Below are 15,493 nucleotides of genomic sequence, written 5' to 3' on the forward strand. Positions count from 1 at the left end.
CAGGCAGTATGAAAGCACCTCATGCTTGAAGGTAACTGTATGTAGTTTGGCAGCTGATGGCCGCATCACTTCACGGGGCAGCAGGTAACCTCCTGTTCGGTCTAGTGGACAGGGGGTGGCAGAAGGTGCGTGTCCGTGTTGATTGCATTATTTTGTGACTTAGTCTGTAGGCTGTGCTAAGCGCTATTTGGACAGTTTACAAGTACTGAGCTTGTCTGCACATCACTATGCTTTGTTATTTAGGAGCAGTTTGCAGGTCTGTGCTGAAGTTATTTCGGTGAGTTAGTTGTTTGCGTGTCTGCAGAGCGTTATTTAGGAGTAGTTTATAGGTCTGTGGGCTGTGTGGCGTGATCCCAATCATGTATTTTGCATCAGTGTGATAAATATACTATCTCTCAAAATTGTTCCCTAAATAAACTGTTCCAAAATAAATAAAGTACACTCCTTCCTTACTCTCTGCAGCATCCCAGTTGTGGCTGAGTCATTTTCGCGCTGTTTTCCCCCTTCAAACCACCATCTTGGATTACTTCACAGAAGGGATGACATCACCCTCTGGTGGCTGTATTGTGCACTATTTCAGTGGGAGTCTAGATCTCGTGATGGAGACACTGTCTGGAAAATAAAAACTTATGCCCAGCACAGCCAGAATCGTTTTCCCACCATCCCCCCACCCATACACCATCTTGGATTCTGTCACAAAACGGACGACAGCGGTCTCTGGTGGTGGTACTGAGTAATAGGTCCAGATCTCATGGTGCACACACTGTTTGCCGCCATCTTGGATAAAGCAGTACTTGCATCATCAGCTGACATCATGGCTGTCATCTTGGATTACGTCACGGAACACGTCAGTGCTCTCTGGTGGTGGTACTGTGTACTACATCAGTTGGAGTCTGGACCTTGTGGCGAACACACTGGATGGTGGTGCTGCCTCTAATTGTTTAAGTAAAGACTGGTGGATGATTTCGAGAGTTGACGATTAGCAACAATGTTTGCAGAGTTGTTTATATGGATTATTGTTTTGACAATTTATGAGTCATTTGACTCTCTGGACATAAATGTATTGCATTATTAACGAGTGGCTTGCAGGTCTGTAGGATTTAGGGGTAGTTTGCGGGTCTGTATGCTGTGTGGCATGTCAGAGCATGTGTTATGTATCACTGTAATAAATATACTTCATCCCTAAAAAAGTGTTCCAAAATGAATAGACTCCTTCCTCTCTCCACCAGCCCAGTGCAGGCTGAGTCCCTTTCCCACCAATCCCTAGGAAGTGGTGGCAGTCGGGTGACTCAGGTTAGTGGAGGGTTTTTTCCCCCAATTTTCTTAGGGTGGTAGAGAAACCCAAAGTGAGCTTTCCTTACCACCAAAATCCAAACTTGGCGCCAGTTCCTAGGATGAGGTGACGGTCTGGTGACTTAGGTTAGTGGAGGTAGCCCAAGTGTCCTTACTTTCCCACCATTTTCTTAGGTTAGTAGAGATAGCCCAATTGACCTATCTTCCCACCAAAATTCAAACTTGACGCCAGTTCCTAGGTAGAGGTGGCGGTCGCATGACAGGTTAGTGGAGGTAGCCCAGACCAATCTTCCCACGATTTTCTTAGGTTAGCTGAGATAACTGTGGTGTGTTGCATTATACTATTGGAATTTGAACTTCCCGCCATTTTTGTGGAGGAGGGGAGGAGGGTTAGGTTAGTGGATTTAGCCGAATTGACCTATCTTCCCACCAAAATCCGCCATCTTGGATGACATCATGCGCTGTTGCCAAGTCTACACGCCGCCATCTTGGAAGACGTCATATCCGCCATCTTGGATACATCTTGCAACAATGCACAGTTCCCAACAACGCTGGTTGCACCAATACTGTCCTCTTCCAATTCCATAATATTGCCCTCAAGTACATCTTCCTTGTACAGGCTCTCTAAATACTCCTTCCACCTTTCTGCTTTCCCTTCTTTGCTTATGACTGGTTTTCCATCTGAGCTCTTGATATTCATAGAGGTGGTTTTCTTTTCTCCATAGGTCTCTTTAATTTTCCTGTAGGCAGCATCTATCTTACCCCTAGTGATATATGCTTCTTTATCCTTGCATTTGCCCTGTAGCCATTCTTGCTTAACCATTTTACACTTCCTGTTGAATTCATTTTTAGACATTTGTATTCCATTTTGCCTGTTTCATTTATTGAATTTTTAAATTCTCTCCTTTCGTTGATCAAATTCAATATCTCCTGCGTCACCCAAAGATTTCTACGTGCCCTTATCTTTTTACCTACTTGATCCTCTGCTGCCTTCACTATTTCATCTCTGACAGCTATCCATTCTTCTTCTACTGTATTCCTTTCCTCTGTTTTAGTCAGTCGTTTGCTAATGCTCCCTCTGAAACTCCCTAAAACCTCTGGTTCTTTCAGTTTATCCAACTCCCCTCTCCTTAAATTCCTGTCTTTTTGCAGTTTCTTCAGTTTTAATCTGCAGTTCATAACCAATAAATGGTTGTCAAAGTCCACATCTCCCCTGGAAATGTTTTACAATTTGAAACCTGGTTCCGAAATCTCTGTCTAACAATAACTTAATCAATCTGAAACCTTCCGGTGCCTGCAGGTCTGTTCCATGTATGCAACATTCTTTCATGGTTCTTAAACCAAGTGTTAACTATGATTAAATTACGCTCTGTGCAAAATTCTACCAGGCAGCTTCCTCTTTCATTCCGTTCTCCCAGTCCATATTCCCCTACTACTTTTCCTTCTCTTCCTTTTCCTACTATCGAATTCCAGTCCACCATGACTATTAAATTTTCGCCTCCCTTAACTATCTGAATAATTTCTTTTATCTCATCACACATTTCCTCTATCTCCTCCTCATCTGCAGAGCTAGTTGGCATATAAATTTGTACTATTCTGGTGGGTGTGGGCTTCATATTTATCGTGGATACAATCATGCGTTCAGTATTCTGTTGATAGTAGCTTATCCACGTCCTTTTTTTTTTATTCATTACTAAATGCACTCTTGCCTTACTCCTGTTTATATCCTATATTTACCTGACCAGAAATCCTGTTCCTCCTGCCACAGAAATTCACTAATTCCCATTATATCTAGATTTAACCTATCCATTTCCCTTTTTAAATTTTCTAACCTACATGCCCAATTAAGAGACCTGACATTCCACACTCCAATCCATAGAATGTCAGTTCTGTTTCTCCTGATCCTGGGTAGTCCCCAGCTGGAGATCCGAATGGGGACTATTTCACCCAAGAAGATGTCATCATCATTTAACCATAGAGTAGAGCTCCATGCCCTCAGGAAAAATTACGGCTGCAGTTTCCCCTTGCTTTCAGCCATTTGCAGTACCAGTGTGAAGACATACATGGAGATTACTGTGGCACCTGAAGACATTCAGAAAGCGGCAATTATCACGACCTTTGGGCTTTTCGATAGCATGTACATGACTTTTGGTCTTGGGAATGCTGTCAGGACCTGGTGTTGCACGTATCTTGACGACACTCTGGTCAATTCCAAGTCGCCTGAACTCCACCGCCGACATCTAAAGACCGTCTCTCGGCGCCTGAGCGAGGCCATCGTCGTCATTAACTCCCCGAAAAGTACATTCAGAGTCACTAAAATTGAGTTTCTAGGGTACTTAATCAACCCTAGAAGATCTACAGCACTACCAAACAAGGTACAGACGGTCTTGAACATGCCGCGATCACAGACATCCAAAGACTTACGTTGCTATCTTGGCATGAACAATTTTTATCGACGCCATCTACCCAAAGCCTCCATAGTGCTGGAACTCCTGACTGTGGCGCTACACAGCCCTATCTCTAAGGGAAGATCTACTCAACTCCTCGTGGTCATGGACAGCAGCAAGACAGGAATAGGCGGAGTGTTTCAACAACACGTTGGCAGTAGCTCGCAGCCACTCGATTTCAAGTTTTGGAAGCTATCAGAGTCGCACAAAATGCTGTTCTACTGAGACAGCAGTATACAATTTCACTGTCCACATAATAGAGTCTTTAAATAGTAAAATGTCGCCAAGAGGAATTTTCTGTGACTTGTCCACAGCATTTGATTGTGTGAACCATGACATTATGTTACAGAAATTACAATTCTATGGTATAAATGGAATAGCATATGAGTGGTTTAAGTCATACCTACAGAACAGCAAGCAAAAAGTTTCCTTATATGGGTCAAGTGATTTAAATAAGTTTGCCACTTCATCTAACTGGGGTGAAATAACATTAGGTGTTCCACAGGGTTCAATCATGGGTCCCCTTCTGTTCTTGACATGTGTGAACAACCTCCTTTCCTATCTGAAACAGGAAGCTGAACTGACACTGTTTCCTGATGATACAAGCCTCATTATTAATTCAGTAAAAGAAACTCCAATTGAAAATGATACAAATAAGGTCTTTGGAAAAGTCATTAATTGGTTTTCTGCAGATGGGCTTACTCTAAACTTTGAAAAAACACAGTACATCCAATTTTCTGCTGCAAAAATTACAGTTTCTTCAATAAATATAACACATCAACAGACATCAGTAGACAGGATAGAGCATACTAAGTTTTTGGGTATACATATAGCTGAGAATCTTAATTGGAAAATTCGTATTTTGGATCTTCTAAAGCGACTAGGTTCAGCAACTTTTGCAATCAGAATAATTGCCAATTTTGAGGCTATAGAAATTGGCAAGCTAACATATTTTGCATACTTTCACTCTCTGATGTCATACGGAATAATATTTTGGGGTAACTCAACATTTAGAACAAAAGTATTCACTGCTCAAAAGAAAGTAGTTAGAATAATGTGTGAGGTTCATAGTTGCACATCTTGTAGGCATCTTTTTAAAAGATTGGAAACTCTTACAACAGCCTCACAGTACATTTAATCAGTAATGAAATTTGTTCTCAACAACATGGACCCGTTTAAAAACAACAGTGACATTCATGATTATAATACCAGAAAAAAGAAAGACTTACACCATCCTTTATTCTTTGGCACACAAAGGGGTAAAATATGAGGATGTAAAAATTATCGACCAGTTACCAGATGAAATAAAATGTCTGACAGACAGCAGTAATAGCTTCAAAAATAAATTGAAATCATATCTCCTTGACAACTCCTTCTATACCATAGATGAGTTCTTGAATAGGAATAAATAAATCTATAAATATAGCGCATGCATTTTGTGCCATTTAAGGGAATGGGGTAAATAGTGGAAATATTAATCTTTAACTCTGTATTGTGATATACATATATATTAAAAAATCTTGTTTCATATGTGCATTTCTTGTTCACTTGACACGTTCCACATCATAACGGCTACCGTACCGTGCGACTGATCAATGGAACACGCAACCAACTAACTAACTAACTAACGTGCCTGGTGTGCTTACGGCCGTGAGTTGATTGCCGTGTTCAAGGCAGTGAAATACTTCCACCCTCCTGTAGAAACCCATCGCTTCGTGATTTTCACTGACCAGAAGCCCCCAACTCACGCACTTCAGAATAACAATACCATTGCTCAGGGTGGGCACACGCAATCGTTGTCATCATACCAATGCCCACAGTTGAAAGCCGCCTGATCTGGTGGCTGCTTTTTGTCCCTCGCCGTCCAGCGCTGCCCTTGTGTCAGTGCTTGACGGGCTACTGCCAACGACTACATTTTGGAGCCAGAAATGGGCGCAGCGATACCAACAACAGCTGTCTGGGGATGAACTGGTTTCTAACACCCCCACATTTTGGTGTCAAAAGTTTTTTAGGGACCAATGGCTGCTATTCGTCGAGAGGATGCTCCAGCTGTGACGTCATAGGCAGTTCTAGATTGTACCTTCGAAGGTACGAGTTTGGTGAAGGAGCTTAGTTTTTTTCTTTTCTTTCTTCCTTTGCACGAACATGTTAGGGAGAATTAACTGCCATAGGAGTCTCCAAGTGAATTCTCTGAAAGCAGCTGGACCTGCGGATTTGTCTCAGTTCAAGTGTAACACTAGAGGAGACTATTTATGGCCGTGTAATTGGTCAGGCAATGAGTTGCCTTGTACTCTGTCAGTGCCTGCAACATGTAGTACGTGCCGATGCTGTGGCTGGAGGCACATTAGTGTTCAAAGTTGGGATGGCTGTTGATTTATACTAAGAACTGAGAGCATCTATGTTGTTATGCGTTTGGTTGCTTGTCGTAGGTGTTAGTATTTTCTTGTGTGTTCTTTGATGCAATGTGTTTTTTGGTGAGAAAAAATTTCACAAATGTCAGGTGTCTAATTGTATTTGTATGTACAGAATGAGGAATGGAAAGCCAGACATCGTTCTGAGAACTTTAAAAAATGTATGTTAGTTTGTGCCAGACAATATAGCTTGTTATAAGCAAGGAGTATGTTGATTTTTGTTAAATACGTAAAGTAGTATGCACGAGCAGCCATTCAGGTGGAAAGATTACATAATAACAAGAAGTGTTACAGGGTTCTCTTTGTCATTCTATTTCTTCTCTTGTCATTTGTTTTTGTGTCATCGATAGAGTCTTAATGACGTCGTTTTCGATACCAGAGAGGACTACTGTGGAGGAAACGTTGCAAATTTTAGCAGGCCAACTGCCTGCTTTATCTGCCTGGTCCGCTCTCACAACCTGTTTCTTAGTCATTTTTGCTCTGTCCGCTTGCATGTAACGGGGAAGTTCCAAAAATCGGTTGGATAGGTACCGCATGCTCTAAGCCAATATCACAAAAATCAGTGTACATCTCGGCTTGCTCATCATCAATTGGCTCGTGAACAACACTGACCATTCTCATGCTGTATCGTTGCTGGTGACGAGAAACGGTTTCTTTATGCTAACATAAGGAAAAGAAAGGAATGGTTGAGCCCAAACAAATCAGCAACTCTATGTACAAAGACCTGTATGCACGCACAAAAGAGAATGTTAAGCATCTGGTGGAACAGCAATGGTGTGATCTATTAGGAATTGCTTTCCCACGGTGTGATCTTCACTGCTGATATTTATTGTCAACCACTGAGACATTTTGCAAATACAATACAAGAACAACGACCAGGATGACTGCGTGAAGTGATGCTACACCACGATAACGCCCGCCAGAATTGTGTTAGACTGATAAACACCATATAAGAGTTGTATGAAGATGGTATTTGTTCTTTCGGACATGTCCGAAAGAAGAGACTATCTTCATATATAGTTCAGGCTAACCGGCCATTGACCTCCTCCTTCTGTGCTGGATGCACACGCATTGCCCGAACTCTTACGGGACTCGGTGAGATTGTCTGCCGCAAGTAATGAGTGTAATGGGCAGGGGCACTACGAACGTAGTGTGTGGACATTAAGTTGGGAATGTGGGTCTCACGGGGAGCGTGGAAGGGATAAATCCCTGCAGTCGCACTATCCTCTGTACCCTCGGTGGCTCAGATGGATAGAGCATCTGACATGTATGCAGGAGATCCCGGGTTCGACTCCCGGTTGGGGCACACATTTTCAACTGCCCCCGTTGATGTATATCAACGCCTGTCGACAGCTTAGGATATTGATTTAATTATCATTTCATATAAGAGTTGGGTTGGGAAGCCATTCCTCACCCACCTTATTCATCTGGTCTTGCGCCCTCAGATTTTCACCTTTTCCGCTCTCTATCAAACTGCCTTCAAGGAACTTCTTTTCCAGATGAAAATGCGCTCCGAAAATGGCTCTATGAGTTTTTCGCCTCAAAACAACGTTAATTCTGCAGTTGCGGAATCAAAACGCTACCCTAGCGTTGGCAGACTGTTGCAAATAGTGAAGCAGAATATATTATTGACGACTAAATTTTCTGCTATGTGAACCCGTTGTGTTTATTAAACTTAAGGAAAAACGCTACGAACTTGTGCAGTAACCCAGTAGATTTCAGTTTCTATATTCACCTAACTACTAGGAAAAAAAAGTAACTCCATGTGTGAAATCTTCCCAGAAAATTACCTTCGTTGTTACAGAGGACTTCCAGCAACTTAAAAACTAGTTACGCAAATCCTTTACAGATTGAACAGCGTTGTTACATGCGCACCTGTGTCCGTAGTATACTATAGTTTTAACCACTTGTTTCGCGTTTCTGCACTACTAGTGGGTAATGAAATGAGCTCCTCTTATATTTATAGATTGTCCATTATATCCATTATAATTATCCGGGGTGTTATGCCGTGGTCGGTTGATGAATTCTGTGTCAATTCCCAACGTTTCGTCTCCGACTGCGGGAGACATCTTCAAAGGGGTCCGTAGTTCGGTGGAAGGTCGATAGATTGTCCTGTGACACACCTTTTCGAGCAAGACACTGTAAAGACAAGCTGCATGCTAAATTACTGGAGGTTTGACGACTGAAAAAGGAATGTTGACGTAAGAGGCACGTCAAGTATTTAGGCAACACTACTGTGTCTCTTAGCAGCAACACCTGATCAGGAAAAAAGAACGATTTGACAGTTAACCAAAAGCGGTACATCTGTTCTCCTACCTTGTGTACTACACTGGTGTCCAAAATTAAAGCAACAAACCGCTATTTCCCCGTCCTGTATCTAATTCACGATATAATAATACAAACTGTCAACCAGATGTCCGCACGATGGTGTACTTCACGGAAGATAGCATTCCAGTCAACGGACAACCATTCCAGTGTTGATGACAGGGCACCTATGAAACGAGGTAGAGTTTGTCAGGTAGCCCCACATGTACAATCGTTGTGTACGCAGTCACATACGGTGCAGTATGGCACAGAGAAGACGTCTGCCAGACTCTCTGTGGTGGAGGGCCATAGGAAGAAAGAAAGCAGAACAGTCCTTGTTACAGAGGACTTCCAGCAACTTAAAAACTAGTTACGCAAATCCTTTACAGATTGAACAGCGTTGTTACATGCGCACCTGTGTCCGTAGTATACTATAGTTTTAACCACTTGTGGGTTAGTGTTCTCTTCACAGATGAGTCCCGATTTAGTCTGGAGAATGATTCTCGATGGATTCGCATCTGAAACTTAGTGTAAATCGTTCTGTTATTTCTCGGATGTGGCGACAGTGTATAGAGATCGAAACTGTATCCCAAAGACCAGGGCGGAACCGACCACGTGTGACTTCATAAGAGAGGACCGTTATTTAGCTGTAAGAGTATGGCAGTACCGCGTTTGAACTGCATGGCAACTGGCATGTGAGATCGCAGTATCCAGTGGACGTGTTGTATCGAGGCAAACGGTATTCAGAAGGCTTCGGTAGGGTAGCCTTTATTGTTGGAGACATGCTGTATGTCTACCTCAGACATGTCTTCACAGAAGGGAATGTCTAGAGTGGGCTCATCGACATGCCACCTGGATGGTCGAACAGTGGGTTAGTGTTCTCTTCACAGATGAGTCCCGATGTAGTCTGGAGAATGATTCTCGATGGATTCGCATCTGAAGCGAATGTGGAACACGATTTCGGGACCCAAACATTGTGGGAAGAGACCAATAACGAGGAGGATCCCAGATAATGTGGGCAGAGATTATGTTTACCACTCGAGCCACTCTTCATGAAATGGTAAGGGTGAATTGACAAGGCATCGTGACGAGATCTTGGGACCTCATCTGCGTTTCTTGCGAGGTGCTGTGGGCCCAGACTTTGTATTGATGGACGATAACGCTCGACCTCATAGAGTTGATGTTTTCTTGGAAACGTAAGATATTGCATGCATGGGGTGGGCTGCTCACTCTCCCGATTTGAATCCCATAGAGCATGTCCAGGATGCACTAGGGAGACGGCTTGCATCAGATCAGCTTTCACCGACCCCTCTCCAAGACTGCGAGCAGCTCTCCAGAAACAAAGGGCGTTATTGCCTCAACGTGAGACTGATGACATCATCCACCGCATACCCCGTCGCTGTCAGGCCGGTATTGCTGCCAGAGGGCGTCACACCCCGTACTGAGGGCATTAACCAGTTGTCGGAATGTGTATGCAAATTTGTTAAGTTGGGAAAAACGAAGAACATTTTTGTCTACCGTTATGCATGTTGCAGTTATTTACGTTCTGTATTCGTTACATTTCTTCTACTTTACCACCACTTTTTTATATTGTTTTGTACCAAAATAAATGCAGACTTGCAAAATTTCTGTTTGTTGCTTTAATTTTGGACACCAGTGTATGAGGTGGAATCCAAAATTTTCGGGACTGGTGCTGCCATGTGGAAAGTAGGAGTAGTAGGTCTTTGCACCGCTAGGTAGCGAGAGCTGGATATCTGATGACCCAGTGTGCGGAGTGGCATTCAACTGGGAGGACGTGTTGCGTGTCCACAGTGATTTCTGTAGTACTCTGTGTTTGGTGTGTGGCGATTTTACGATGGATTCGCTAACAGAACAGCGCTTGTGTATCAAATTCTGTGCGAATCTCGGGAAAAGTGCTACGGAGACCCTTGGGGTAATTCATCACTGAGGAATAAAGTATTTATTGCACAGAAGCGTGTAATCAGAATAATAGCTGGAGTCCACCCAAGATCATCCTGCAGACATTTATTTAAGGATCTAGGGATATTCACAGTAGCTTCTCAGTATATATACTCTCTTATGAAATTTGTTATTAACAACCAAACCCAATTCAAAAGTAATAGCAGTGTGCATAACTACAATACTAGGAGAAAGGACGATCTTCACTATTCAAGATTAAATCTAACTTTGGCACAGAAAGGGGTGAATTATACTGGCACTAAAGTCTTTGGTCACTTACCAAATAGTATCAAAAGTCTGACAGATAACCAACAAGTATTTAAGAAGAAATTAAAAGAATTTCTGAATGACAACTCCTTCTACTCCATAGAGGAATTTTTAGATATAAATTAAGAAAAAAAATATTAAAAAATAAAAAAAATAAAAAAATAAAAATAAAAACACACAAAAAAAATAAAGTTGTTATATTAACTTAAGTATGTTGTTAAATTAACCTAATTATGTCATGTATTGGAAAATTCGACTCGTTCCACATCATTACGAAATATCGTATTCATGATCCATGGAACTAGTATTAATCTAATCTAATCTAATCTAATCTTGCAGTGATTCAATAAGTGTTTGGGGGACAGAGCATGAGCCGTACGCGTATGTTTGAGTGGCACTCTCGGTTCAGGGCCCGCCGTACAGACGTCGAAGATGATGCTCACACTGGAAGGCCCATTACCAAACTTCACAATTGGTTCGTGCGGATCGACATCGAACCATTCAAGACCTTGTGGATGAAGTGGGTATTGGCTATGGGACATGTCAATGAATGTTGAATGATGAATTGGGCATACATCGTGTAGCCGCAAAATTTGTGCCTAGGATCTTGACTGCCGATCAGAAGGCATAGCATGTTAAAGTGTGCACGGACCTTCGTCAGACGGCATCTGATGATCCAACCATCTTGTCACGGGTTATCACACGCGACGAGAGCTGGATTTACGGTTATGACCCAGAGACAAAGCAAAAATCGTCCCAGTGGAAGAGCCCGGGCTCTCCAAGACCCAAGAAAGCGAGACAGGTGAAGAGCAAAGTGAAGAGCATGGTCATCTTTTACGTTGATACCAAGGGAATTGTGCACGAAGAATTTGTCCCACCCAACCAAATAGTGAATTCGGGTACTACTGTGACGTTTTGCGACGGCTCCGTGAAAACGTGCGGCGACGACGGCCCGAACTTTGACGTCAAGGGAACTGGCTGCTGCATCACGACAACGCACCCTGTCACACGTCCTTGCTCACCAGGACCTTTCTGGCAAAAAACAACCCCACCCACTGTACTCGCCAGATTTGGCATCTGGCGACTTCGCGCTATTCCCAAAACTGAAACTCAAGTTGAAAGGCTGTCGGTTCGACACTCTAGAGAGGATTCAAGAAGCATCGGTGGCGGTGATAAACACCCTCAAAGAACATGACTTCTAGAAAACGCCTGACCAGTGGTAGAAGTGCTGGGACCAGTGTGTACGTGTGGGTGGGAACTACTTCGAGGGTGGTGATGACCATTAGTCCAAAGGTAAGGTTTGCAACAGATGACAGCACCAGTCCCGAAAATTTTGGATAGCACCTCGTATCTTCCCCCCATACAAGAAAAATATTTTTCCTCGGCCTACGACTGTGAACGCACACTGTTGACAGAGCGTAATTTAGTTCAAGTACCATAATAAAGAAACGATCGATACAGAACAGATGTTTATCGCTAACATGGTTCATGTGGCAGCAGTATGCTTGTTTCACACAACTGCCACCTACACAACCCACTTCTTTTCAACAATCTGTTGCTATTACTTCTCTACGGTACTGCAGGATCTCAAAGATCAGCGGGCGGGCACTGACATAAACATGACATTCTACAGAAAACTTCCGACTTCTGCCGACCGAGGATAGAAACGAGACTGTTCGAGGTAGAATGCTTGAAACTGATAGAATATTAGGAAACGCCTTAAATGAAAGCTGTGTCTCATCTCGAAAAAAAGTGCAACAGATTTTGGTACCACATGTAGCATAGATAATGATGTAGCGCAGCTACTTAACGGAAATAGCTACTTTCAAGTACTAGGTGAAAGAACTAATGAGAAGCATTGACACAGTTTTCCATTTGGATACTTCGAAGGTTTGAGTATGAGTTAAGAGATGCTCATCAAACAGTGAGATAGTGTTGAGGATGTTTAAAACAGTAACAGGTACTGTCACACATTGTGAACTCACAGTTCCAGCAAATTAAAGTCCGTGATACAACTACTAACCTAACCTAAGTTGAATATGAGAATAAGCAGGCCGTCAAATCTTGTTGACAGAATTCGACATAGTTGCTAAACCTGATTTCAATGATTAATCAATCAGGTTGCTTCGCTGAAAGCAAAATAAAATTGTAATAAAAACAAAATTCTTGGGAATAGCTATTTTCTCATCTCTCAATTATAGCCTTTTTTCTTTTATTTCTAATTACTTACTGATGCAGTATTAATCATTTATGGCGAACAAACAGAGTCTCTTCTTTATTATTCTTTATACTAAAACCAATATGCAGTTGTTGCAATAAATAATAAGATATAGATCTTTTTACTATGAGTATGTTTGCCAACGTCTCTTATGTTGGGGATCCCATTGGAAGGCCATGTTTTTGTATATAATTTATTTACAACTGTTTATGAATGTCTGTACGTCTATATAAACAAAAATGTAAATGTTCGTTTGTTCAAAATCGTGTATCTCCACAAGTTCTAGACCAATTGCTTTGAAATATTGTTAGCCCAGCAGTTATTTAAACTGTCAACTCTCCCTTTGTGTAGCTCATCAAGGATTGTACAAGGAACGGACAGAGAAAAGATTAAATACTCTATATCGGCAATGGTCTGTAAAGACACTCAAACAACTTGGTATTTACTAAAGCGACTGTATTATGCCCTGCATGCGACCGAATAGTCAGACACAGCCACTTCTAGAAATGCGAGAGAATTCCGAAATTAATAGAGAGTCTACCACACGTTACAGGAGGGGGCAAGTGGCCCTCTGTTACTCCTCCGCCCCCCCCCCCCCCCCCCCCCGCACCCCTTTCCTCCTCCTCCTTTGCGGACGCCTATGATGGGAAGTAGGGATTGCGATGATCGCTGAAACTACTGGACTGGTTATATCGTCTTTTTCCACGTTAGTTAACCTGACTGTTAGCACCGCTCAAAATAACCTTTTTTTTTAAGTAAGCGATTTTCTGTATTTTATTCCTGTCGTTTCCTGTAATAAATGTGGAAATCGAACAAAGATGGAAAGAAATTTTTACTCACCAAGTTGCAACATACGTAGAACCAAAATATTATGTTAAATAAGCAAATAAAAATTAGTCCGCCCGCTACTCGTTGCTTTTCTCGAAATGTGGTAAGTGGCTGAATACTACAAAAAAATCACCAGTATTCTCCTATTGATTCCAATTTTTTGAAACTTTGCTCAAACATCATGTTGTAATCGGGGATCATAGCACTATTTGGGCGCTACGAATAGTCGATGGTAAAGAATGACAACTGTAGTTAAAGAACTGTTTTTCGTGTTAATTTGTCCGTTTTCAAGGGCTACAAGCAGATAAAGGCACATTATGTAGACACAGACAACCGGTCAGCTACTTTCTATTTTTATTGTATACTATGAATAAACTGTTGATAAGTTTTTAATTTATAACTGATATCTTAATTTCCTTCCTCTTTTATTATTTCATAGAAGTAGTAGACAATCTTTAATCTTTTAAAGCAAATGAAACATTGTACTTTATTGCTACGTCACTTCGTAAAAATATTTCCACACTAGTGTTGGTGCCATTCTGCAGTACAACGGATGTCCGACAACGACAGCGAGAAGCTACTGCATAGACCACGTCGTGCAAGTCTTTCACAGTGCACGCACACGAACGAAACATTTTAGCACTACTGCTATGGCCAATTGATATTTTGTACTCCTTTATTAGGAAAAAACAAAAACACCTGTTATAACTGAGACCAAAGAAAAACCAAAAACTACCGGTTACTCAGAACTGAAATACCGGTATCGGTTTTAACCGGTCGGTTCTTCCCATCCCTCATTGGGAAGTACCCTCTGCCATGCACTTCACAGTAGTTTGCAGAAAATGGACGTAGACATAGATGTAGAGACTACTGCAATCTTACCTGTTGCTAATTCTACCAGGAATGCTGCCAGAAGTTGCGCTACGATCATCTTGGAAACAATGATTCACGACGCAATGAATCTGTCTGTGTATATGCTAGAGGCTGCAGACGCTGCAGGGAATCTGGTGGCCTCGGGCAGTATCGGCCGACCTAAGGTCACACGGGATGCCCTCCGTCTGCACGGAAACAGTGCTCCGTTCGAATACGCCGTGGCGTATGCGGTTGTAAATAATTATGGAACCTGCAGATGCTATCCGCAATTACATCAGCTAACGCATTTGATTTGAATGGGGATAGACTGTTGTTAGCAGTAGTACCAATAACAGTAAATACTTTAGATTATGAAATAACAAATTATTGCATTTAATGGAAGTAAATGTATAGGGGAGACCGGGGACAAAAGTAACAGGGTATGAAAGTAACATCCCTCCCCGACGTTCGCATGTAGCTCCGAAAATCACGTGATTCAAACAACGTATTCGTTTCATATTTCCCAACTGTCTACCAATTGTTGGCCAGTATTGAAACGTTTTTTTCAGTGTATCACGTAAGTTTTCTCAATTTTCTTAGTTTTGTGATAACGGTGGCATTACGCTGTAAACGTAAGTCTACTGTAATAATTTAACTACGTGAAACTTTCAGTTTTATGTCACCATTATCAGCTTTTTCATTACTTGTGTAGATTGCGTCTAAAATATCAATTAAACAGAAAACCATGGTCGGGGACAATAGAAACATTACTGCTAGGGACGAAAGTACCAGCGTTTCTTTCGTCCCCGTTACTGAAAAAGTATTATTAGCTGCAGGTCCCTTTTTTTCGTTAGCGAACAGTAAATTAGGTATGATACTATTAGGAGTAGTAGTGTCCTGCTGAACTAACTCGT

General features: G+C 42.0%; 1 protein-coding gene across 1 annotated transcript in view; it reads right to left on the bottom strand.

Moving 5' to 3' along the window:
* Window positions 1-14,750, bottom strand: part of LOC124544595 (lachesin-like) — a 140,889-nt gene extending 126,139 nt beyond the window's left edge. Inside the window, exon 1 of the mRNA XM_047123187.1 lies at window positions 14,610-14,750. Within this exon, the coding sequence (XP_046979143.1) occupies window positions 14,610-14,658 (49 nt within the window). The 5' untranslated portion in view covers window positions 14,659-14,750. The remainder of the gene's footprint in view (window positions 1-14,609) is intronic.
* Window positions 14,751-15,493: the final 743 nt, after the last annotated feature.

This window comes from Schistocerca americana, chromosome 8 (assembly GCF_021461395.2).
Source record: "Schistocerca americana isolate TAMUIC-IGC-003095 chromosome 8, iqSchAmer2.1, whole genome shotgun sequence".
NCBI classification, from domain to species: Eukaryota; Metazoa; Arthropoda; class Insecta; order Orthoptera; family Acrididae; genus Schistocerca; species Schistocerca americana.